Source organism: Aythya marila, assembly GCF_965140915.1.
Source record: "Aythya marila genome assembly, chromosome: 6".
NCBI lineage: Eukaryota > Metazoa > Chordata > Aves > Anseriformes > Anatidae > Aythya > Aythya marila.
The window spans coordinates 19,613,867-19,639,777 of NC_139047.1; the positions used below are offsets into that span (position 1 = coordinate 19,613,867).

At 38.8% G+C, this 25,911-nt stretch overlaps 1 protein-coding gene across 5 annotated transcripts in view; it reads left to right on the forward strand.

Annotated features, from left to right (window-relative positions):
* The window catches only part of ABCB11 (ATP binding cassette subfamily B member 11), a 45,547-nt gene that overhangs the window by 17,700 nt on the left and 1,936 nt on the right, over positions 1-25,911 (forward strand). For 4 of the 5 annotated variants that reach the window (XM_082763995.1, XM_082763997.1, XM_082763998.1 and 1 more), the window contains 19 exons: positions 1,181-1,305; positions 2,709-2,883; positions 4,244-4,357; positions 6,120-6,230; positions 7,145-7,270; positions 8,613-8,816; positions 9,517-9,687; positions 10,913-11,114; positions 11,810-11,885; positions 12,841-12,976; positions 14,537-14,698; positions 18,885-18,989; positions 19,087-19,248; positions 20,297-20,500; positions 21,980-22,221; positions 22,335-22,491; positions 23,485-23,682; positions 24,464-24,670; positions 25,494-25,640. In XM_082763995.1, coding sequence (XP_082620121.1) covers positions 1,181-1,305; positions 2,709-2,883; positions 4,244-4,357; positions 6,120-6,230; positions 7,145-7,270; positions 8,613-8,816; positions 9,517-9,687; positions 10,913-11,114; positions 11,810-11,885; positions 12,841-12,976; positions 14,537-14,698; positions 18,885-18,989; positions 19,087-19,248; positions 20,297-20,500; positions 21,980-22,221; positions 22,335-22,491; positions 23,485-23,682; positions 24,464-24,670; positions 25,494-25,640 — 3,024 coding nt within the window. The remainder of the gene's footprint in view (positions 1-1,180; positions 1,306-2,708; positions 2,884-4,243; positions 4,358-6,119; positions 6,231-7,144; positions 7,271-8,612; positions 8,817-9,516; positions 9,688-10,912; positions 11,115-11,809; positions 11,886-12,840; positions 12,977-14,536; positions 14,699-18,884; positions 18,990-19,086; positions 19,249-20,296; positions 20,501-21,979; positions 22,222-22,334; positions 22,492-23,484; positions 23,683-24,463; positions 24,671-25,493; positions 25,641-25,911) is intronic. The other variant, XM_082763996.1, reaches the window with a different exon arrangement.

Here is a 25,911-nt window from a genome sequence, read left to right on the forward strand (position 1 = left end):
TCCACATTCTCTCATGCTCCTTGGTTGGGATCAGCCCTCTGACTAGCTCTCTCTCTTCTTTACCTCAGGAACAGTTTGCTGACATTTTGCTATCAAACTTCTAGTGTAACTCTGACAAATTTTGTTTCTTCCTGCTCTCCTTTTGCAATGTGCTGGCTGCAAAGCAGATGATATGAATAATGACTCAGTGTGAAGTGGGAGAACAGCATTCTGGCAGGGAATGAAATCTATTCCAAAATGCATCTTTACTTCATTTGCAATTTCTTTCTGACCTCATTCCCCTTTATGTTTGTCATTTTCCCAGTTTTAATTTTTCCCAATTTTAATTCTTCTTTCTCTGTCCCCATCTCTTTCCTTTCATGTACCCACATCCATTTCCTCCTTATGAACCTTACTATCCCAAGTCTTTGTTTTGTAGCATAAAGAAAGCATCCCCACCATCAATTTAGCCTTTTTTTTTTTTTTTTTCTCCCCTCTAGGAGTGGCTAATAGATGTTTAGGGTAGTGTATTTGAAGAGGGCAAACAAGTAATGATGCTTTACAATTTCCAGGGGTATTTGGCTCCTGATGCAATACAGTAGCTTTCTATACAACAGTCCACGATAACATTTTCATCCATTAATGTGAGCATTTTTTGAGCCTAAGTAATCTTTCAGCAGCCAGTATGCTCTGAGATGCTGTGTAGGAAGCTGCTTACTGTTGTCCCACGAAACAAAGCTTAGTGGTGGTCAACATCTTTTTTCATCCTCCCCCATCAGTTCCATTGCTTCTTCTTCCCGAGGCTGTGTCTGCTAAGTGGCTAAAAGGCTGCTCTTCCTGCTTAACCTAACCCTTCCTCCCAGCATGCACACATCCTCAATCTGTGGTCTGCTATAACCCACCCAGTAGCCAAGAGAGGAAGGGAGGGAGCAAAAGCAGATGTTGTGAGGCGTTCTTTCTAGTTGTTAGGAGCAGAGCTGTTGGCAAATGGGATTAACTGCTATGCAAAACATGCTGCAGAGGTATATACCCTAACACAAAGACAAGCCTTTGAGTGGGCAGTGTGCTGTTAGGAGCAGAGCTGCTAACAGAGTGACCTCATGCAGGGCAGGCAGCACTGCATGGCAATCAGCACTGCTCACTGCAGTCCTTGTCTGCACCTACAGCTGAGCTGTAACCAACATTTCTTATGGTTTCATAGGCTGTGGCAAAACTGACAGGCCGAGAACTAAAGGCTTATGCAAAAGCTGGGGCTGTGGCTGACGAAGTGCTCTCATCCATCAGAACAGTGGCTGCTTTTGGTGGGGAGAAGAAAGAGGTCGAAAGGTTTGTTCAGACAAATTATAAAGAGTTTCTGGTTTCTTTTTCCTGTAGCAAAATAGCACTGGAATACACTTCAGAAATCCACTTCAATTAGTCTCTGAATTCTGAAACAGTGACCATCAAATAGCTTTGAGAATTAAATGTATGTATGTTGCAAAAACTTAGTTTTCAAATAGAATTATTTATAGAAAACCAATTTCATAGTTAAATCAGTGAAATAAAACATCAGAAATACTATCGTCCAGTCATTCTCACTTGCAGAAACTTACTTGCAAATTTGCAGCACATCTGAAAACCTTGGGTACTTTCAAGCTAAGTAAAAAAAAAAAACTAGTTGCAAGTGTCGTAGCCTCCACAAAGACCCATATTTGTTGTGCCCACTGTAAAGTAGGAATGTTTGTATTATTAAAAACAAAATCTTCTTGGATTGGGAAAGAAAAGTTTCGTCACGTATTGTTGTCTGTTGTTTTTACGTACATTGACATGTACCTGTGTATTACTTGTTGCTTTATTTTAAATATTGCAATATGGAGCATGAAAATACAACTTAATTAAAAGATGTCAGGGAAAGTAGTAACAGTGATAGTTACAGAAACTGTACTTAACAATAGTAAATGAACATTATAAATACTTAAAACTAATTAAATGAAAATATTGGTAAAAATATCTGAGGGAGATGAAAACAATCTTATGTCTTTCTCAGTTACCTTAACACTTTGTCATTGTCACCCTCATCTTCTTACAGACATACCTAATCTTTAACCTGATGCTGGAGACATGGTTCTAAAATTGAATAGAATATTTGGTTCAAATTTGGACTAAATTCTACCTAAAACACCTGTAATATCTAATTAGCTGGTCTTAGGTTTTCAGAAGTACTTGCTCAACAGAAAAAAATAAGGGCAAGGTGAATTTTAGATGATTGAATCTAAACTATTTGCTTCATTTGTTGCCAAGATTGCCGATTGCTGCTCATATCTTTCCCAGTTACACTTAATATTTATCAGTGCTTTTCATCACCAAGATTTGATGATGTTAAACAGTTTTCTCTTGAATTCATTTAAAGCATTATATGGTTGTAGAACTTCCTCTGAGGTTTTGGGCAAATTGTCAAATCCCATGCCACTCTGCTAAAACTGCCAGTCACTTGGCGAGGTATCTGCAGTGAGTGTGGTATTTCTTGTGCTTGTTGTACTAGAACATGTAGTGATTTCACACTCTGGTAGCACTGCTGGTTTCAGCAGAAGTAGTCGGGGTCTCTCGCTTCAGACTGAGAGGTATCAACCTCACGTGGCCCCTGTGTTCACTGCAGCACAGTCAGCCACTGAAGACACCTTGTTCTGTTGGTCTTTGTTTATTTTAATTTTACTATCAAGTTCATTTCATTCACTTGTGTTTTTCTACAGATATGATAAGAATCTGGTGTTTGCTCAGCACTGGGGGATTCGAAAAGGAGTAATAATGGGATTATTCACTGGATACATGTGGTTTGTAATTTTCCTGTGCTACGCATTAGCCTTTTGGTATGGCTCTAAACTTGTCCTTGAAGAAGATGAATATTCACCTGGTACTCTTCTACAGGTACCTATTTTAGCTTGTTGCAACTTTTCTGGATTGCTTCTTAAAACATTTCTAGAACACTTACCTGTGATGTTCTGGTATCTGGTTGTTTACTGCAAGGTCACTGCTCAGTATGTTTGAAAGTATATGACACAACTGAATAAGATGAAAAAAAATCCATGTATATTTTAAATATTTCAAAATGCTGCCTACGGTGATCAGAATAATGCTTGCATTTGAGAGCCTGGTACACATCTGACAGAGATCAGAAACTAGCTTTCCCATATCGTGTGTTGCCTTGTGGCATCTGGGTTATTGCCTTCTGTGAAGAACTTTTATTTTGATAAAAATAAAACCACTGATAAAGAGGAACCTGGCCAAACAAAGTTTTATCAGATCTATCAAATTTTGGTTGATGTGCTCCAGCTTCACTTGCTTCTGATCTGCAAGGCCAAGATCCAAGGTTGGACTCTTGAAGTATCCTCTGATACTGGATGCTCTGTCCAGCTGCATTTGTCCTCTCTCAGTCCTGACAGGATGAATGGGTACTGTGGCTCATTTTTTGTCATGTTGTCCTAGGCTTAGACTAAAAGAACATTGTGGGGCTTTCCCAGGAAGGTCGCTAGTGAGTAACTCTTCCCTTTGGTTGTTGGGAAAGGACTTGAAACAGTGAGCATCTGTGCTACCTGCAGAAATGGTCAACTTAAGACCTAAGGCCATTTATGAAGAGATGACAAATGTTCCCAGATGTCACAATAGAGAACTGAAATAATAATTTCATAATCTCATATACTGGCATATCCAGCATTGGTAGTAGCCCATACACTTCTTTGTGTGAGGGAGACCAAAATACTCCCTGTAGCTGGTACCTGCTCCAGAAGTAAGTTTTGTATTGATTTAGATAGGAACTGCAATATACAAAGATTGTAATGCATTTTAAAATGCTTTATATTTTTAAATGTTGTAGACTCTTGTCTGCTTACTGGTCAAAGACATTTCCAAAATAATCTACTTGCCATTGATATTCAGTTTCAGCCCTTGTTTCAAGGCATAGGCATGCAGTCGAAGTAAGGTGGCTCAAAAAACACGTTAGCAGAAGTCAGTAAAGATATGAGTGCATATATGCTTAGGCCAGTGCAAATATGATAACTTGATTTAGTTCAACCTGGAAGCAAAGTTGTGAAAGATAATGAAAATTGTTTCTAAGAGCCATTTGTTTGCTTTTTTTGTGAGCTAATTATGCTCACATAGTGAGTCACTGCAGCTCAGTTGATGCACAAGAACTCATTAAGCCACTGTAGTTTGATTTGCCTGTCTAAACTCTCAGTTGTAATAAAGATTTGATGTCAGATTTTGTTGATCTCTTTTTCTGCTTTTACAGGTTTTCTTTGGTGTTTTAGTAGGAGCTTTAAATCTTGGTCAGGCATCTCCCTGCCTAGAAGCCTTTGCCACTGGCCGTGGGGCTGCAACAGACATTTTTGAGACAATAGATAAAGTAAGTAACACATTTCTAAGCTGTGTCACTGTGTGGTGGGAAAATAAACAAGCCTCAAGCAGCTGCAGTTTATCCACAGTGTAAATGAGGAAAAATGAAAGCAATTAAGGAAAGATTGACTGTGCAATAGAAGAGTCTAGCAGCATGCACACACGCTCAGAGAGGTTGCCTAACAGATTCCTTAAGCAGCCTGTTTCTGCATAATGAAGCTTTACCTCAGCCACTGCTGTTTCTTACTCCTATACCTCATACTCGCATACGGTTCCTGGTTAGTGCAGGTGCACAAAAATTGTACAGGCAGGCACTATCAGTTGCCTTGCAGTCAAATTTTGATCAGGCACCTAGCTCCCAGCCCCAAGATGGTATCAAAAGTTGTGTTTCTATTGACTTTAGGTGTCAAAGGTGGATTTATACCTTGAGTCAAAGGGAGACCAGATGAGTGCAGGCAGTGATCTTGCAGCATTCAGAAATGCTCATCACAATATTCTCTGTACAGATACATATTTGAAATAAACTTGCATAAGAAAGTCTGAGCGCCATTGGCATCTATTCATGAGGATGCCTTTCTCTAACTGCATATATTTAGTGGCCGACAGAACACTGTAGATTTCTTAACAGTACTTTATATCTCTGGTCATTGACAGGCCTTACTGTGCTTGTGCCTATTTAAAAGTGTGTAAACACATTAAAATGCTGCTTGTCTTTACAGTGCACATAATGGTATATAAAGAAACTCAAAGAGCTGTGGTAATGCTAATGGACTTTTTCATAACCCGTCAGTGTTCTATAATAATGATAACATAGATGCCTTATAAATGCACTTTATAATCTAAGGCTTTTGCTCTAAGATAACTGAAAAAGAGATGAATAAGGGAAGTGTTTTTTAGAGAAAAATTTAGAAAGCAAAAAAAGATTTGCAACAGTAATGATTAATCACAAAATTCAAGATAAGGCCGAGTCAGATAACCTTAGGGTAAAAAAAAAAAAAAAAAAAAAAAAAAAAAAAAGCTAATGTGAGATTTTGTCCATATAGAGGAAAGGGTGACAAATTCAATCCATCTGCTTGCTGCATTTCTAGGTTTGTGATTTGATAGTAAAAGCTCAGCTCTGCCCTCATACAGATTTTCTCTGGCACTAAACTTACGTGGTCATACTGCAGTTCCTATTTGCAGGATTACTTCATTTCTTAGTTCTGTGCTCCACAATACCCAAGGCCTTGCCAAACATATGTGAGACCCAAAGCACTTTGTGGAAAAATCTCAAATCAGAATTCCATATCCTAGGATGGGGCATACAGGGATGGATGCTTGAAATGCAAAATGATGAAGTGTGTAGGTTTTCAGCAATTATTTTTTTTTTTCCAGTGGTGTAAGAGTGTGTTTATATGTGCGAAGTAGTAGCCATTTTAGTCCTGAGGAGCTAGCAAAATTAACTTAGCTGCATCCATGAGGCATTCTAACTATTCTGTTCAGCAAAACCTAGCTGAATAGTAGACTGTGTAAGTGCAGTAAGCATAAAAGGAAAAGAGAGTGCATTCATTTTGCCTGCGCTAGCTGCCAGTGACAGCTCTCCCATCACTTTAGTCTTTCACTTCATGTTCCTTGCCTGCTAGCCCAGGGGCAGATCCTGCTGCTGGTTCAATGCAGCCAATTGCTGTTCAAACAAAGGTGCCATGGCTTTGTATGGTATTGGGAATATTTATCTACTGCAACAGCGTTGGCTGCTTAACAGTAAGTAAATAACACAATACATTTTGCCCTAGAAACCCACCATTGACTGCATGTCAGAAGATGGCTACAAGCTGGATAAAGTAAGAGGTGAAATTGAATTTCATAATGTAACATTCCATTATCCCTCCAGACCTGATGTAAAGGTAATTATTCATCATCTCTTTTGTGAACACGTTTACTATAAAAAATATATCCTGCCAGCAATTTCTGGATTTTCAGTAGTTTGCTTTCCATAAGCCTAGACCTTCTGTTTCAAAGTAGGCGGTAAATAATTCTTCTATCAATGGTGTAATTCTATTTACCATTATTTTGTTTTACCATTCTGACATATCTGTTGCCATATGTATTCTTTGCCGCTGAACATAAACTTGTAGATTTCAGAAAGTTCATCTGCATACAGCTTCTCTTGCAATCAGTTGTGCACTTTTATCAACTTGTGCAAGAATAGGAGACCAAGTAATAAGCTGAACTGAGCAAGGAAATTTTCTAAAAATCTTCCATTACCCTGGGGATGTATCACGTGACCCATTACAATCTAGGAGAAGGTACAGGAGCACTGGCTGTATAGCCCATTATTTCTCTACTGCTGTGTTTGAAGTGACAAATCCTCCTTGGAAAGTGCATTTGGCAGACAAAGAAGCATATGAAGTATCAGATTATTCTATATAATTTCACTTTTACATTCCTAACAGTTATGCTTTAACAGGCATTCATAATTCATATAGACTGTTCTTTAAAGGGGATTTATTACCAAGTTCTTTCAATGGAACTAGCCTCACTAGTTCTTAATGACGAAAAACAGGAACAAAGAAATATCAAAATCTGATGCCTGTCATGGAAAATTGTGTTCTGCATTTATGAACTCTTCAAACAAAATAAAAAAAACGTTTCCTTTTTCCTCTTTCTTTATATATATATTTTTTTAAATTTGTATGTTTACTTTGAATCTCCATGTAAAGATAAAGAATATAGGATGGATCTCCTCCTGCTGCTTGCCTATATGACAGTGAGAGAATTAGAATGAATAGATTCTTTCTCTTTTCCTTTTTCTTTCCAGATCTTGGATAACATTAATATGGTTATTAAAGCAGGGGAGACAACAGCTTTTGTTGGAGCTAGTGGAGCTGGAAAAAGTACAACAATACAGCTCATCCAGCGTTTCTATGACCCCACTGATGGCATGGTGAGTGTCCTGTTCTAGCAGGGATTTCTCTAGTCTTAGGGACTCCGAAGAGTGACTTGGTCTCTTCTCTGAGATGGAAAGGAACTTTTTAAGGAACTTTTTTTTTTATAATCCAATAAAGAAATGAGTGAAATCCCCTCTCAGGGGAATACTGAATAGATAATATTATCAAAAATTATGGGAAAAACTGCTGGGAGAAAAATAAAAATCAGTGACAACCTGAATAAAATCTGTACCTATAGATAAAATAATTCAGGAGTGACAAACCATTTTATGTTATGGGAAACTCAGTATTAAACATTTAATCATTATCCCATAATACTGATTTAGCATCTGCCATTACCATTTAATAATAGTTTGTCTAAGGATATGAACTACATCTGTTAAGTCTCATTCTTTTTCTGTTTTCCTAGTTGGCACAAATCACACATATGGTGACCTGTATTTGAATGTATAAGAGACAAAAACCAACTTAGTGTCAGCATAGTCTGCAAAACTCACTTATGCAGAACTCCATTACATTTGGGTGTGTGTTCTATGATTCCTTCTTGTGTTTTTCATGCCAAAAGTTTCAATATTCACAAAGAACATTTCATCATATGTCCTAATAGTACTTTGGAATCTTGGAGACTAGAAAATGTATGAAAATACAGTGGTGCTGCTCACAACAAGCTCTCTTTTTCCATTGTCAAGAAGAAAATTTTTGTAACTTTTGCTTGTCTGCATTTTACAAAAAAGGCCTCCCCTTCATTAGCTTCCTCCCCAGTACTGAGGCAAAAGAATAAATTTGGCTAGAGGTCTTGATTTACACAGATGAAAGATAAGGACTAGAAAATGAGGTACACAGACATACTTTGAGGCCTTGTGAGTAGATCAGGCTAAAAAATAGAAATTGCTCCCTTTGAAAGTAACTACCTGTCTTTAAAAGTGTCTGCAGGGAGACGTTGGAGGATGGTTTATTCTTCTGCCTGGCCCTCTATGGAGCAGTTAATCCATTTTTCTAATGGAAAACATACATCATCTGTATATGCTCAAATTTGTAATTCCTTTAAATAAAGAAATTTTGATGGGTACTTTCTGCCTGGCTTTATTTGTGAGACCAAGAAAAGAGAGGTGTTGGGAAATTAAATCAAAAGCACAACTCCTACACACTAGAACTATTGTACACTTCTGCAACTACACTGTAGTTTTTCTTGTATGAAAGCTGTTTTTTTACACTGGGCATAGAAAAACAACATCATAAGCCCTTTATTTTTATTGTGTCTTTCTTTGTCTCTGGACCGAAGGGAATAATGTCCTTGAATTTTATTTTGCTTGTCCTTGCTTTATTTGGCTTCTGTAGATTACTCTGGATGGCCATGACATTCGCTCCCTTAATATCCAGTGGCTACGCTCACAGATTGGTATTGTTGAGCAAGAGCCAGTGCTGTTTGCTACCACAATTGCAGAGAACATTCGCTATGGTCGGGATGAGGCTACCATGGATGACATAATCAAAGCAGCCAAACAAGCCAATGCTTACAGGTTTATCATGGACTTGCCACAGGTATGCTGTGCCTTGTAAGTAAAATTTGATGGAAAAATAGAGATTCTCTATGTCTTTCCCCTCATGCAGCCACTTGTGATGGGCAGAAGATTAAAATGGAGAGTAGGCAGTAACCTGTCCTCAGATCAGAGTTAATTAGGTCTTACTATGTGGATTTCACCAAGTTCACATATATATTATACATAATTATAAATTATTCTGGCTGTCTAGATCTTAGGCTGTATGTGTTTATCTAATTCTCTACCTGAAGCTGGTGTGATAATCATGAATCAGAGACACGGTATTCATGAGTCACATGCCATCAGCAGACAAATCCAGCTCTCTGGAAAGTTTGCTGGTGAGTCATCTGATGGAGAGTAGGCAAGTGTTTTCCTCTCCAATGCAGCTTTTCCTGAGAGAGTTGTTCTAAGCCGAAACAGATCACTGCACTTTTTTTTTTTTTTTTTTTAAATTAGTACATGCTTCTTTTGGTCTGGGGTTGGCACTTTGCTCCAGGCAAGACAACATTGTTCATTATGAAGAAAATTACTTCATCAGCTCTCCTTTGCATTTGGTGCACTAATGATGTTTTTTTTTCTTTCAAAAATGAAAAATTTTCCAAGTTATTCCCAGGAGAAGTCTGAGAGACATTGTACCAGTATCTACGTTGATTTCTAATAGACCTCTTTGTTACAAATTTCTTCTTTTTTCCTTTACCCAGCAATTTGACACTCATGTTGGAGAGGGTGGAAGCCAGATGAGTGGAGGTCAAAAGCAGAGGATAGCTATTGCCCGAGCCCTCGTGCGAAACCCTAAAATCCTGCTACTGGATATGGCAACTTCAGCACTTGATAATGAAAGTGAAGCTATTGTCCAAGAAGCACTTCATAAGGTTTGCTATAGTATAACATAAGTTAGACTTACAAGGGCAGAAATTATTTGGGATGCATTCTGCAGACAGTGCTGCTGAATTTCAACAAAGCAGTAAAGACCTTTTCTTAATGGTATTCCTATAGAGAAATAGAACCTTAGTATTATTGGAAGGAAATATTTTTTCTTGCATTGGGACTTCAACTGGATAGTTCCCTTTTTCCAGAGATAAGTGCTTATCCTGGGGTTCTCTATGCTCCATCTTGTTTTGTGTGAATTAGGATCTAGTCCATGTGTTCTGAGTCCCACAGCAAACCCCTTATGAGGGGAGTTTGGCATGAAGTAAGTAATAAGATGCTAAGGACTGTCAAGATTTCACCAATTCTATCCATGCCAAGAAAGACTCTTTTCCTTGTCAACTGTCTGATTCATCCAATAAAACTAAATATTGGCAGCATAGACCACTACTCCCAAACCAGCTGTGCTAAGCTCCTTTTAGCCTTCAGAGAGGTGACCAATAAAATTGATAGGATCCCCGGTAGATTCATCTAATTCTACAGTAAATATATAAGATAAGTCAAAATAAAGCTGCCAATTTTTCTCTACATTTAATATAAAGGGAGCTTAGTCATGTGTAAATTTTGCTAAAAGAAAGGCCATTCCTAATGCCATTGGAATGCTACACACAGACAATAACTGTCAGATGACTGAAGAAGAATCTACAGTCTGTAGAGAGGTGTCACTTGCGATCCTGGTCATTTTTCCTAACTTCAGTCCATGAATCCAAGAAAGACTTTGCTAAGGCAACACATTCAGAACACTTGAATTACATTCAGGAATAATTCTTCTTCTCTGGTAGCAAAGAATATTGCAGTGATCCATCATGTGTACTTGACTGTTCTAGAACTTTGAAAATGTCTGGGTTTCTCTGCAAAGCTGGAGATAATTGCACTCCAACAAGTGTTAGTGCTGAGTCCAAGTTAAAACGCTTAGTGCTGCAGCAGTGCCCCTTCACAGGCTTCATACTGCAAAAAGATGTTCTCACATAGCTTAGACTGCTGGCAGAACCCAGGTAGCAGAACCCAGGTGTCTGTTTCCTTTCCTTTTTTTTTTTTTTTTTTTTTGTGGGGAATATGTGGGCTATGAAAGACTGCCTTTGATTTAGAGAAACTTTAGGTGATAGAGCGTTGGTTCCAAGTGTTTCCATTTGCTGTCCTGTGATTGGGGCTGGTTTTGTTCCCTGTCAGGCTCGCCTCGGCCGCACATCGATCTCTATAGCTCACCGCCTGTCAACCATCAAAGCTGCTGATGTCATCATTGGATTTGAGCATGGAAGGGCTGTGGAGAGAGGAACTCATGAGGAACTCATGAAAAGAAAAGGGGTTTATTTCATGTTGGTGACCTTGCAGAGTAAAGGAGACGCAGCACTTACTAGAGCAGCAACAGAAAGTAAGTGTCTTGTTTTCTTTAACAAAGTGATGTAGAATTCCACAAAATATAGATTATTTTTAATGGGGCTAAGTGCTTTCTCCACCCTCTTAATGACTGACTTTTAGCAATCAGCAAAGTAATACATTGATAGCCCTAACCAAAAGGTTTTTACTGCATGTACACTGAATAACCTTCATTCTATAGATCTGCCCTGAAATATTAATCCTCATCAGCAGTACCCCGCCATTTTATATTTTGATTTTGTGCTGACAGTCCAGCCATGTCACATTTGAAATACAAGCAAATTACAGAGTATTTTGAAACCACCCTGTTTGTTTTACTAGAGGAAGATTTGAATCAAAGCTTCTGGAAATGGAGGTCTAGTAGAATGACCTTTTTATTTTTGGAAGCATCATAACTTGGATATGATTGTCTTAAAAGAACAATTACAGTATCAAAATAGGGAAACAGTGTTGGGCACTCACATCCCAAGTGAGATGGCCCAATATTCAAATATTTTCATCTTGTCAAATACAAATATTAAAACCTGGGGTATATGTAGGATGAGCAGCAAAGTGGTGCTACATTCCTTGCCTTCTACAAAGTATTTCAATTATAGCTTGGTGACTGCACTTTTTTACAAATCAACACTGGACTTAAGTTGTATGTAATTTTAGCACAAACTAAAGAGCTGTATATACTGTATTTTACAGCAACAGAGAATAACATTGAGCCAAATCTTGAGAAAATCCAGTCATTCAGCAGAGGAAGCTATCGGGCCAGTTTGCGGTAAGTCTTAAAAATCAATGTAAATCTCAGTATTTCTGGATTTCTAAATTTCTCCCACCATTCCATAATCCCAGTAATGTTAATTAATCACTGGTCTGTGTGTTTTTAAAAAAGGGTGGAAGGGCTTCAAACATTTCATTGAGACACCATCCACTTGGAAAGCAAGAGCTTGGGTAATATATTAATGATTGAAGGTCCATGGATAAATAGAAAGACAATTTTACTCCCATTTCTAGACATAGGACCCTCTTGCAAGGTTCTGGCTTTCTATATTGAGGTTCCATTTCTGATATTACTATCATACAGCCATGCACTTATATTGCCTAATGCACTTTCAATCCATTCACTTTTCTTTTTTTTTTTTTTTTTTTTTTTTTTAAGAAAAGACATTGAGAGGTCAATGATAAAATGTGTGAGGACAGTTTTATTAAGGCTTCTTCTTGATGAAAGTGAAAGCTTTTTACAAGCCAGACAGTCTACTTAGACGTCTATAATTTCTTTCTGGCAAGCCTACGTCAGACATGCAAGTGAATGTATCTCCTACATCACAGGGTCATGTTTCAGTGGGGAGAGAGCTGGATTTTTTCAGCATCCTGTTTTTCTGGACTGAACTACTTGAAAATGGTGAATTGACTTGATGTCTTAATAGCTTATGCAAATGTAGTAGGATACACCATAATTTTCCTCAAAAAAAAAACAACAACAGTGCAGGTCACACAGAAGACAACATCTGAGTGGTGGGGTAGAGTAAGATTTTGAAAAGTATTTATTCCCCCTGTGGGATATTTTCTTCTCAAAAGTTGAGAGAACACAGGAAAAGAAAGAAGTCAGTGGGAGTCCAATGATTTGCTTCGGTGAAACCTGATGTAGTTGTTATGAAAACTGTTTTTGCTTTGAGAGCAAGTATTATGTTACTGAACTGTGAAGAACAGACTATATCTGTCTTCCTTCACAGAGCTTCACTTCGGCAGCGGTCCAGATCTCAGCTCTCCAATGTCGTCCCCGACCCTCCATTATCCATTGCAGGAGATCAGGCAGAGTCTCTGTATCTTATGTCTTCATATGGAGAAGATGATGGACAAACCAAAAAGGTCAGGTCCAATAGTTCATTATTAAATTGCAACCAAAAAGGACATCTTTTAATTGCTTGTTAATGAGAACCTGTAAATGTATGTTTCTGTTATAGGCAGATATGTCTTTTGGGGTTGATACTTTTCTCAAACAAAACCACCACTTCAAGTCTTATCTTCTATATCCTCTAAGCTGTATTTTGATGGATCTCATGCTTATTGTTCCACATAAAATTTCTAGCAGACCATGAGCTCTTGTTAAAACAACATACGTTGTAGATCAAGTTAAAAAAGACATATTAATTAAAAGGCATATAAATTAAAGTTGAATTAACCAAAAAAGCTCAAGGTGCTCAGTCTGTGAAATGTGATAGCTACTCAGTAATAGAAATGATGCTACTTCTTGTTCAATAGAGTAAATTCCATTTCTTCTCAAAATCAGCTGAAGGTGTGTGAGTAAAGAGAGATCCTCACTGCTAACAGGCCCAGAGTCCTTTCACTGACAAGTGTCCTTGCGCAATCAAGTAGTATAGAAAATAACAAACACGTTAAAATTATGCAGGATAGAACCAGTTCTTTAGGAATGCTCACAGTGGGTTTGCAAATTGCTTATGAAGCTCCCTGCCCTGCTTTGCAGGGCTACAGATATTCAGTGCAGAAAACAGCAGTTAGAAGTCTCTGTTCCTGCTATTGCTGAGCCTATTCTGTGGATAAATAAGTGGCTTTAGTGCTGTGACTCTGATACTAGCTCATAAGGAAGAGAAAAAAAAAAAAAAAAAGTTTCCACCCATTCATCCTTGCCCATTTCCAGCAGATGGGTCTTTACAGTGTCTGTTTTGTCTGGGCGTTTCCAGACATATGAATGGCAGAGCTCAGCACACTGAGTGTTGCAGAAATACTGCACAAATCAAACTGCAGGGTAAGTTATAATTTGACGATCAATATTCTGCTGGTACTGGGAGTAATTATGGGAATTCTGTCCATAGTCTGACGATGTTTCACAAAAGGGAGGCATAATTAGCACGTATAAAGCTTGACTCTGGCTCTCACTCTTACATCTCCATTTTAGTTATGTTGCACACCTATTAATTTGATGCAGAGTCTGATCAATGTGTTTACCCACAGTGCTGTAAAATCATATTTAAGAACGTTCCAGGAGAGACATAAAAAGCCCCTTGTGAGGAAGAAGCGTAAGTTTTGGTATTGAGTACTGCATAATGCATCATCTGGAGACAGCAGACTGGGAACAGTCTGAGTTTCTGTAGCAGAAAGTCTGCTCCTAATTAACCTCTTAATTTGGAATTGGTAGAGCTACATAAGGCATGAATCTGTCTCTCTTTCTCCAGGGACAGTAGCAATAGTCATTTGTGTAACCTTCCTGTGACTCCCTAGCCCTGCGAAAGAGCTCCATGCAGCAGCCAAGGCCCATCATTGCCCCTTCCCATACAAAGCTAGAGCAGCTGTTTGGGACTTGGACATAGCCATTTAACTGACAATGTTAATGATATGTATCTCACCGTCATAGGCAGAACATCACTGGGAGAATGTGTTTGTTTCATAAATCCAACCTGTTTTTTTCAGGAACCTGTTGTTGTGGAGGAAGACATCAAGCCTGTACCATTTACCAGGATTTTGAAATACAATGCCTCTGAATGGCCATACATGGTGCTGGGATCTCTGGGAGCAGCTGTGAATGGAGCAGTCAGTCCTCTCTACGCTTTGTTATTCAGTCAGATTCTTGGGGTAAGTAATGCTAACATTTTCAAGTGTATTTTAGCTCTTAAGCAGAAGGGAGCGAAGGAACTTGTGAAACAGTACTTGACATGTTTTGGGTGAGTCAAGCAAATGGGGTTAGGCTTCTTGCTTATAAACAATTATTCAGTAGGGATATTTATATCATTGTCATCATGCTATCATTTGAGCTCTTTGATGGGGCAGGCTTATTAGCATTTGTTATGTGTGCTTCATTATCTCTCATGTTCGCTTTCCAGGAGCTGTTGGTGGTGGGTTTCTGCACACACACACGGTTTATTTTAGGTGAGACAAGCTATACCTTGCATCCAGGTATGGTGAGGAGGGACACCTGCAGAAATCCCTCCATGCAGCATTTCATTCTGCAGCCTTGGTCAAGCCTTTAAGAAAGCTTTGGACCCCCTAAATACTTCACATTTTACTTCATATTTCATTACTGGAACATTCAGCTCCTTGCTGTCTGCTCCCTGCAGAATGCCCAGGGAGAGATAGATCATTGTAACAGGTTTCATACCTGCCAGCAGAAAGTAGACTTGCATCAACAAGTATGAAAGAAGCAGGAAAGAGGAATGTGTTTTTAAACCTTGTCATTCACTAAGGAATGTGTTACCAGCAAGCCTCACTTGAAACTTTTCAAGAGCTTGTGTCTGTTTCTTCCTTCAAACACTTGCTGGAATAGAAAGAGAGGATGCTTCCTCCTTTTGTAAAACAGTTTTTTGGTGAAAACATTTTCCAAGTTAGTTGGAAACTAGAGGGCTGCTGAAGGAACTCAGCATTGCTGTAACCAATGCCCAGGAAAGTGCCCTAAATTGTCAAGAATCAAGAGGATTTGTGTTGTTTCCTATTGAGTAAAGTAATGACAAATTCACTGGGAAGAAAATGGGAATGCTAGTATGGTTTAGTGGTTCAGGTAACTATCAGAGAGAGGGTAAAACTTGTGTTGCAATCCCCATTTATTTGTTTAGGTCATGTTAGGTATCTGTACAAAGAATGCAGGATCTAAGGGGTAGACATGCTTCTAGAAACTGGAGGTTTCACTGTGGTTTTCTGTGGGGTGCGGTGGTGTAGGTGGGTGTTTTGGCTTTGGTCTTTCTCTCCAGGAAGTTGTTAAGGCTGTCCCTGGTGGTCCAGTTAGTGGCTCCTGGCCAATATGCTATAGCCTTTTAGCCTCAGGTCTGCTGTCTCCAAACGCTTGTTAGTGTCTAGACCTCATGCCAAGGGCTGTGAATTTCACTAGGCAGCAGGTGAGGCACTGCTTTGTGTAGTCTGCAATGAATCTAACCTTTAACTCCTTCTGAGAGCTAGGTTTTCTAAACACTGGGAGGTCAGGGCCTCAAGTCATCCTTCAGGATGCTGAATGCCTTTATAGCCAAGGATGCATTCCTCCTCTTGAAGGTCTGAGTTCATGGAAAGAAAGAGGCTGCAAGAAAAAACAAGCCACGGCCAACATGAGCAAAGTCCAACATCTGTGTTTTATTATTCATACATTTAAGAAATTTCTGCCTGCTGCCAAGGAAGGTAGGCAGATGGAACATGCATCTGCTTTCCAAGCTGTTTGACTATCTGCAGTGATGTTGTGACAGACATGTAGGCTTGTACTCTGGGAGCAATACACTGGAGAAGTGAGGGGAAAAATCCCCACAGCTATAAAATCAGAGTAAATTTAGGAGAGTCTGCCTTGAAGGTGCTCAGAAATTAGTCCCCAAAAGTCAGTGAAGATCTGGATAACACTGGATATGTCTTTTTAGCTGTTCAGTTCAGATCAGAAGTGTACTTGTGAAACACGTTTCTCAGTTGTTTCTTCTTTCTGTGCTTTGGTTCCCATTGTGGAACTGTCTGAGTATGGGAAATCATGTGCTAGCGAAGCTCAGCTGGAAGATGTGTTCCAACTGTTTGCAGTAAAGAGATCTCTTTCCAAACAATGTTATCCTGGACTGCTGCATTCAACCCTAAGGCCCCCAGCACAAGAAGGACATGGATGTATTAGAACAAGTCCTGAGGAGGGCCACAAAGATGATCAGAGGGCTACAGCAACTGTCCTCTGAAGGACTGGCCAAGGGAGTTGGGGTTGTTCAGCCTGGAGACCAGAAACAGTACCATAGGACTATAATTAATATCACATACACATTAACAAATGTATGCGATGATGAGTAGTTACTCTGCTGGTTATGTGTTACGCTAACAATGTGTGTGACATGACTGTTACAATGAAGTGCATTTTACCTTCCTGTCTAGATAGTGCATACCATGGTGATACTAACATACTGTTACAACAATTCTCAAATCCAGAATTCTTGCAGGACACAGTTTATCTGTTCATGGTTCATCCATTCACCTTTGTTATTTTTCATTCGGTCCCATTGTTTAACTAGAACATGTGATGGAAAGAAAACTATGCTATATCTTTTGTAGATACATAAGTTACAAAGCCAGTTGAAAGTTGGTCACAACCTGTTCAATTCAGGATGAAACAGAAACTACTGAAGCTACAGTGGATTTGACTAAGGGGATAGGAAAAGCAGCAGACTATTTTGTTTTGTTCTTATTATGATGGATTAAATTAAGAGTTTTGCATCCGAGCATATCTGGTGACTTTCTTCAAACAAAGATTAGTCTGAGAAAGTAATATCCCTTGCTACTGAAAAGGAATATCACAGCACGGCACTGGAGCAGACGTTAGCTTGCATTGCTAAGTGCTGTTTAGATATTATCATTCTGGATTTTGCAGGATTTATTTTGCAGCCAAGGTACTTATTATGTACAAAGTTAAAAGCACTTTAAGTAGAATTCCCAATAGAGAACAGCTATTTCTTTTTCTCAAATTCAGGCTCTAATTCCTCACTGTTACTTTAATGTATGGATCACTTTGAACACTAAATAACTTGGGTTGACCTTTTAAGATAGGAATTAAGTTTATTTTTGTGGAAATTTTGTACGTTGCAGCTATAATGAAAAATTCTCTTTCTAATGTTAGCTACTAACCTAGAAGAGTTTAAGATAGTTTTGATCTAAGTAAAGCTCAAATGCACAATTTAACTACATAGAGAGCAGGCTGAGAAGTTGAGAGGTGAGGCAATTTATCACAGTTCTTACCTGTGAAATCCAATTAGAATGAATTTAATATTAGCAGAGAAGTACAAACATAAACTGTGGCTTATACCTGTGAGTAGCAATAGTTCAACAACTGCAGGTAAGTTAACTGACGTACATATCAACAGCTGTGAGTGTAAGTAATTGCTAAAAGATGGCTTCTTAGATTTGTACCACTACTTGAGCAGCAGCCAGTAACACCAGCTGTTGTTGAAGAAGACCAGATATAAAGAACACCAGATAAAAGAAAAATTTAATGGAGGTTGCAGCGGCACAGGATGGAGGGGCTGTACTTTAAGCTCTAATGCTTTTTCTTAAGTACTCAGCAATAAACACATATCCACAATCCTTCAGTAGAAGACAATAGGTTCCTCTTGAAGCCTGCCTACAGCAATTATAACATCATTAGTGTTGTGCAAGGAGAGTCATCCTAAAGTGTAATGACTTATGAGTGCTTCATTTCGTATGGCCTTGTAAGGTTCAAATTGTCATAGATTAGAGAGGAGGTCAGGAAGATGCTGCAGTGTCGCTTTGTCCCTGCGTTATTTATTTTATTGCTGTTCTGGTTATCAGCCAATACTGGGGGGAGAGGGATGCGGTTGCTAATTATAACTATGCATGGACAGCAAATAATCTCAGTCTATGTAGATGCTGAATATAATAAACTTGTTGTTTAACAGCAGTATGCTGTACCCAGGCTTACCGTAGGGAAGTAAGTTGGCATTTACTAGGGGTGAGGGAGAGCCATGTGTTACGGCTTTGGTTCTAGGCAGAGCTTCTGCATTTGACAATAAGTTGTGAATTAATGGTTCTGGAAACAGGGATGAACACACAGATGCTTCTCCTCCTGGAGACACACTTCTGCCCAAAGGCAGCAGAATAACATTTCCTGTTGTCCTCTCTCCTTCTGGACAGACTGAGCCAGAGAAGAGTAGTGTGCACCCAGGTTGCCTGTCCTTGAGCCGTAGAAGCCAGATGTGGTCCTGTCTCTTGGGCTCAGCTGGGGACTTCCTTTGGTGTTGTCCTTCCTTCTTTACCTGTACCTAAACTGACACTTCTAATATTATACCATGCATTTCTTTCAAAGACCTTCTCTGTTCTTGATGAAGAAGAACAAAAAACCCAGATCAATGATGTCTGCCTGCTCTTTGTCTTGATTGGACTTCTTTCATTTTTTACACAGTTTTTACAGGTAATAGCAGTGCAATGTAAGTAAATTTGTTTCTGATCTCTTACTCTGTGTGTATCTCTTCCTGTACAAAATTTTTGTTTATTGTCTTGAACCACAGGGATACACCTTCGCCAAGTCTGGTGAGCTGCTTACAAGACGCTTAAGGAAAATTGGTTTCCGGGCGATGCTAGGGCAAGACATTGGCTGGTTTGATGACCGGAGGAACAGCCCTGGTGCCCTGACCACAAGACTTGCAACAGATGCATCACAAGTCCAAGGGGTAAGACTTTAACACTGTTTTACTGTAGGCACAGATTATAGTATAGTTCTACTATAGGCCTATTTTGGCACATCGTCACAGACATTAACTAGCATGCAAAAGGCAAAGTCAGTGTAGATCTGTCACTGGTCAGCCAATTAAGCTTTTTTCTGTTTATTATAGACTGTGAACTTGGAACAACTATCACTGTATTTAGCTAAAAGTACAACTAGGATCACCATTTACATTGTTTGTGTCTGTATTACCAAAACAAAACCCACAAAAATCAATGAAATTAATACCAACTAAGTGGAACCAGGAGGAACATCCAAGAACTTTCATTGATTTTTTTTTTTTTTCTGAAGATGAATTAGCTTTTTGCCACAATGTTTATGTGTTTATTTCAAAAATGTCAGATTCATATTTTAGCAACATTCACCAGTAATCATGTTTTCGAGTGTTTGGCATGGTATTGTTCTTGCTGTTTGTGACAGTTTTGATCTAAACTGACAGTCCAGTGGAAAACCATTTAACAATACTGGAAGGTGCACTAGCCAAGGATCCATGCAGCCCATTTCAGTGGGATTTACTATTTGGGAAAGTGAACCACTATCCCCATGTGCTGTGTTCCTTAGGGGATGAGGATTAAATCGTGCTGAACTGTCAGCACACTACCTATCTGAACTGATGCTTTGTTAGACATTAAGTCAGACACCATTTTACTTGGCCCCAGTGCAAGTAATTTTCTAGAAATAAAGGAAACATACAGATGTTTCTGTTAGAAATAATTGGCCTGATTCAGCATGACTGAAGATAGTGGATTTGTTTTTTTAAACTACTAATTCAGGAAATTTTAAGAATTTAAAAGGCAAATGAGAGAGGTGGCTCCCAAACCCCCGTCAGCAGGAATTTCCATAGACTCAGAGAAACTACGTGCAAGCCTCTTCAGAGCATATTTTAATATGATTTACACATTTGTAAAGTTTTATAGGAAGAATTATTTAAAGATTATTGAAGTTACTAATGGACCACAAGTCAATCATATCTTTTTTTATTATTTTATTTGAAGGCAACTGGATCGCAGATAGGAATGATCGTCAATTCCTTTACCAATATTGGGGTGGCCATCATTATTGCTTTCTACTTCAGCTGGAAACTGAGTTTAGTCATAATGTGTTTCCTGCCCTTTTTGGCCTTGTCTGGAGCTGTGCAGGCTAAAATGCTGACAGGATTTGCTGCTCAGGACAAGAAGGCTCTGGAAGCTACTGGACGGGTAAAGTTATTTAAAAACTGTATTTGCAACCAATTCTTATTTTGCAGTTGAAAAGCAGGGAATTTGAGACCGTCAGCAATTCAAATGTAATGAAACTTACATTTTTTTGCAAATAAGTTGCAAAATTTCAGCTTGTAAAAATACTGAAATGCCACTGGGAACTCCCTAGCTACAAAAATATTTACTGTGTGTAATGTGGGCAGGCCTGCTGCCTTTGGAACACACAACTTCTTTTGAGTTGAGTTCAGGGCTGCTGAGTTCTGGCACATCACTCAGAGCCTGATCCCTTTTGAATATACCTAGTTCAACAGTGCAGAAACCAAACTGCATCATAAATACAGGGGAGTTAGAAGACAGGTGATGTGAGGAAGTGATCCATAGAGACTGCTAAGCATGGAAGAGTCCAGTCTGAACAATCAAATTTACCGTACCTATCTGTACCTTCACATTATGTGATAATGCAACAGATCTGACCCTTAAATTTGGCCAGAAAAAAAATACCCTGAAATTGAATGGAATACTTTGTAATGATTTATAGTTGGATCTCTTTGTATGTTCTGAAAACAGCCATAAGCTGTTTACATACGGAAGCATCACACCCTGAAATGACTATCAAACTCCAGACAAACTATAGTGTTATTAAACCAACTTCCAAATAAAATTACTTAAGTACAGTGAAACTTGGCTCAAACTGTAAATTTACTCCTATAGATGAAACTGTAGTGCTGTTTTGGGGATAAAACCTCAAATTTTGACTGGAAACAAGTATAATAGAAAACCTAAAATTAACTAATAGTTAAGGCTCCAGAGAGGTTTCCAGCTTAGGGAAGGATCATGGGGATTATCTCAGTTTCCCATGTTACAAGAACTTGCTTACTGTCTGTCTATGTGCAAGGTAAAATCCTCATGTCACTGGTATTAGAGTCAAAATATCACCTTCCCTTTATAGGTTCCATCGCATCAGGCTTGTTTGGATATAAGAGAAACAGTAAGGGTTGAGATGGAATGGAAAGACAGCACATTCAAGTGCTTTTAATTTATGAAACAGAAGTTGGGCATAGCGACCTGTCTACCTGTTTCCTTGATTACTGGTATAAGTAAATTAAGTAGTGTAATTGAAATATACATGCTTAATTAATAAATACATGTAATCAAGGAAATAATAGTGTTCGTAAAACTTTTTTGTTGGATACGTTTATTCTCACTACATAAAAAAAGTCACAAGTAGAGCACATGCCTGATTTTGTAAGTGTACTTACAGTAACTTAGCTTTAATGGAGCAGAGAATTGCTACTGAGGATGGTAGCACAGATCTGGTTTATGTAAAGTTTCTCTTTAGGTTGGCCAATATTTGGCCAGCCTGTATCATATTTGAATAAGCTTATATATGATTAATGTCATGCATTTGTGAAAGAGCAGCACTACTTTTCCAAGTTAAAAATTAGGAAATCGTACTCATAATTGTTTTTTCTCCTCCAGATTTCCAGTGAAGCCCTTTCTAACATCAGAACTGTAGCTGGGATAGGGAAAGAGAAAATGTTTATTGACACCTTTGAGAAGAACCTGGTTATGCCTTACAGAGCTGCAATCAAAAAAGCAAACGTTTATGGAATCTCCTTTGGCTTTGCCCAGAGCATAGTGTTCATTGCCAACTCCGTCTCTTACAGATACGGAGGGTTTCTGGTTGACACTGAAGGACTCCATTACAGCTTTGTCTTCAGGTAGGAGCGTGCCTGGAGCCAGACCCAGGCTCCTCTCCAGCTGTGCTGGTCTGGGTGGAGCACGCAGTTTCCCTACAGCTTCCCACAAACGATCGTGTTCCCCTTCCCTGCAGGGTGATCTCTGCTATTGTGACCAGTGGGACTGCTTTGGGAAGAGCTTCTTCCTACACCCCGAACTATGCCAAAGCCAAAACATCTGCTGCACGTTTTTTTCAACTAATTGATCGGATTCCTGAAATCAGTGTTTATAGTGAAAAAGGGGAAAAATGGGTAAGAGTGGAAACATAAGTAATTTGAGATGTTCCTCGGCTCAATATAAGCATTGAAGTTGCAGTAACAATTTAAAAAGCAATGAGGGTGGGGAAGTTGTTTGAAACAAATTCCTAATACAAATTCTGATTAAGAATTTGTTTGGGTAAATATTAGGAATTTGTTATTATGAATTTGGAATTATTATGAATAACTGTTAGGAATGTGTTTGGTAAAACTCCTGTAAATTAGAATAGGAGTAATTGGGATGACTCACAGAATAGCACACTTTTGCTTTCTGTTCCAAAGTTGACATATAAAACAAATTATAACTAACTTGTATATTTTTTTTAAGTTTATATCAAAAACTTGAGGTTGCTTTTGAGAAGGAGAGTCATCTTGGAATGAGGCAAAATTAAAACGCTTTATTTTTTACAATGGAAAAGTCAGACTCAGCAAATTCAAAAAACTATAACTTTTTCCAGAATTAAGTCATTTTTAAAGTAATTGTCACAAGTATATTAAAGACTTTGCTCATACCATAAAAATAGGGTATCTTGATTCCTTTAAGAATTTAGTAAGTTCTCAATTCTGAGAAAGTTGGAAAACTGACCAGATTTCCTCTATGTTTTTAATCTTACAAAGTTCAGTTGATATTTTTAAAGCATTCTGCACAGATGTGTTTGCATGATCACCAAATATGTATTTAAACAGTATCTGTATTAAAATAACTAACTTACCAATTTGCCAGGTGATCCCACTTCCAATTGGTACCTCTGGCTGGTGTAGTACAGGGCCACATCAGTAGAGCAATAGCGTGATGACTACTGACGATCTGTAGAACAGCTACACCAGTAAATTTCTAATCCCTCTTTCTGGGCTAATTTTATAAGCATTAATATCAAATTTTAAATGACAGATGCAAGAATGGAACTAGAGGAAGAGTTATTTTGTACTTTATGACTCAGTTTCAAGCTTGAACTCATTGCAGTGTCTTTCTTATTTTTTCTCTAGGATGATTTCAAGGGAAGCATTGAATTTCTTAACTGTAAATTCACATACCCTTCTCGGCCCGATATTCAGGTCCTGAAAGGACTCTCTGTAGCTGTGAAGCCTGGCCAGACTTTGGCATTTGTTGGAAGTAGTGGCTGTGGAAAGAGCACAAGTGTCCAGCTTCTGGAGCGTTTCTATGACCCTGAGAAAGGAAGTGTGGTAAGCAAAGCAAGCATGATTTGTGTACTGTTGTTTCCAGCAATGCTACAAGGACTCCTCCAAAAGTGTCCTACTGTGCAACCTCACCAAGGTAGTACGCATATGCAGTTGGGTTTTCAGCTCCTCAGACAAATGAAGACTGTTCAGACAACTCCCTGAGTATCAACTCCAACGTATTCAGGCAAAATGAGAATACTGTAAACCTCAGTTGCTGTCTCACATTATGCAGGCCGCAGGCATTCACTGTGGTAGCTCTGTATGGAACACGTAATGTGTGGTTGACATTGTGGGCGCACAAGCAAGAATCGAGCCTGACTGAAGCAACAGAGAGTCTGGAACATCACTAAATATATAGCCTCAGTGTGCAGCTTCGTTGTGGGTTGCATTTGTCTAGGTTTATCTTCCAGTTATTCAATTACTGATAGCTTTAAAAACCTTTATAACTTTTTCTTACATAAATACTTAATCATCCAGTCTGAGATCTTTGCAAAAAATTAGTCTTGTGATCACTATGCCAGCAAAGCAACAAATCATGTGCCTAACCTTAAGCAATTAAATAATTTAGTTGGAGTTAAGATCAAGCAAATGGTTTAGTGTTTGGTTGGATCACAGACGCAGAAACTATTCATCATACAAAAAGAAGCATAAGCAGATTCTTACTAAATTATGAATTACTAAAGTATAAGTAATATGGCTAAATCATTTAGTTCTGCTGTAAACTATTTGGGCTTTGCAGATTGTTTTGGAATTACATTTCATGGTTTCTCCTTTTTCCTTCTAGTTAATAGATGGACATGACACCAAGAAAGTAAACGTACAGTTTCTTAGATCAAAAATCGGAGTGGTGTCCCAGGAGCCTGTGCTATTTGACTGCAGCATTGCTGATAATATTAAATATGGCAGTAACAGCAAAGACACAACGATGGAAAAAGTCATAGAAGCAGCCCAGAAAGCTCAGCTGCATGACTTTGTCATGTCACTTCCTGAAGTAAGTACAACTGATGCTTGGCTGTGGGACTTGGACAGGCTGCTCAGCATTCACTGGAGGGAGGCTCACCAAAACCAGTTGCAGTTGCTGAAGTGAATTATCTTGCTTTTACAGCTAGACCAGTAGGAGCAAAGAAGCCTCCTTTTGTTCCTGAGAGCTTGCGTGTAAGCTGTCCCTTTGTTCTTACTCAAGAGGCAAATATTTACAAAACTTAAAAAAACATTTATAATTCTGAGTTAGGAGAAAACGGAAGATTTTCTTGTCAACTGACAAGAAAGAAGAGGAAGCACAGTTCAGCAGTCAAAGCGTTATACTGAGTCAGGAAATACAGTTCCTGTTCCCTAGCTGTGGGAGTGTTGCCTTGCAATTAGGGCATGATGCCCTAAATCAGAATTTTTGAAACTGGCTGCTCACGTTCACTTAGGAAGTATGCAAATGCACAGAAATGATATAGACATAAATTGTACGAATACAAAAGGTATGAATACAATTTAGGCACCCAAACAAAGCACTTGTCCAATGAGCCCTTCGATCACTTTTAGCCTCTTACCCAAATCTAGGTTGGGGGATCTTTTGCATCAGACAAATCAGCCATCATCTTACCATAATATTTTCTTCCGGGTCTGTCAGTGTACTGAAACACATGGTTCAAGGATGTCTCCCTGAACACTGTATTACTCCCAGAGTATTTTTGCCTTGCTGGGTTCTTTAAGGAGGAGACAGCAATGGTTAGAGCTCTTGCCTCTCCTGCTGCTCCTTCAGTTTGTGTACTTACGTATTGTTTACACCTAGATAAAAATCTCCCTTTTCATATGTTTTTCAGAAATATGAAACTAATGTTGGGGCACAAGGATCCCAGATGTCTCGTGGGCAAAAGCAACGCATCGCTATAGCGAGGGCCATCATACGAGATCCTAAAATTTTATTACTGGATGAAGCTACATCTGCCTTAGATACAGAAAGTGAAAAGGTAAGTTTGCAGCGATCAGAAATAAGGCAAAATTAATGCAATGGCTTAGGCTGTACACTACCTTTTTCTGTTCTTCAGAGACATCCTGCTGTACAAAGACCACATCACCGCAAAAGTATTCACCACTGTTAATTCAGCACTTATACCTTTAACGATCTTTTTGAAAGATCTAGAAGCATAGCCATAAACACAACAGCAAGCTACAGGGGCTGTTAGACTGCTGATGAGAGGCAGCACTTTTAAAGTACTGTACGTATTAATTCCCTGGATT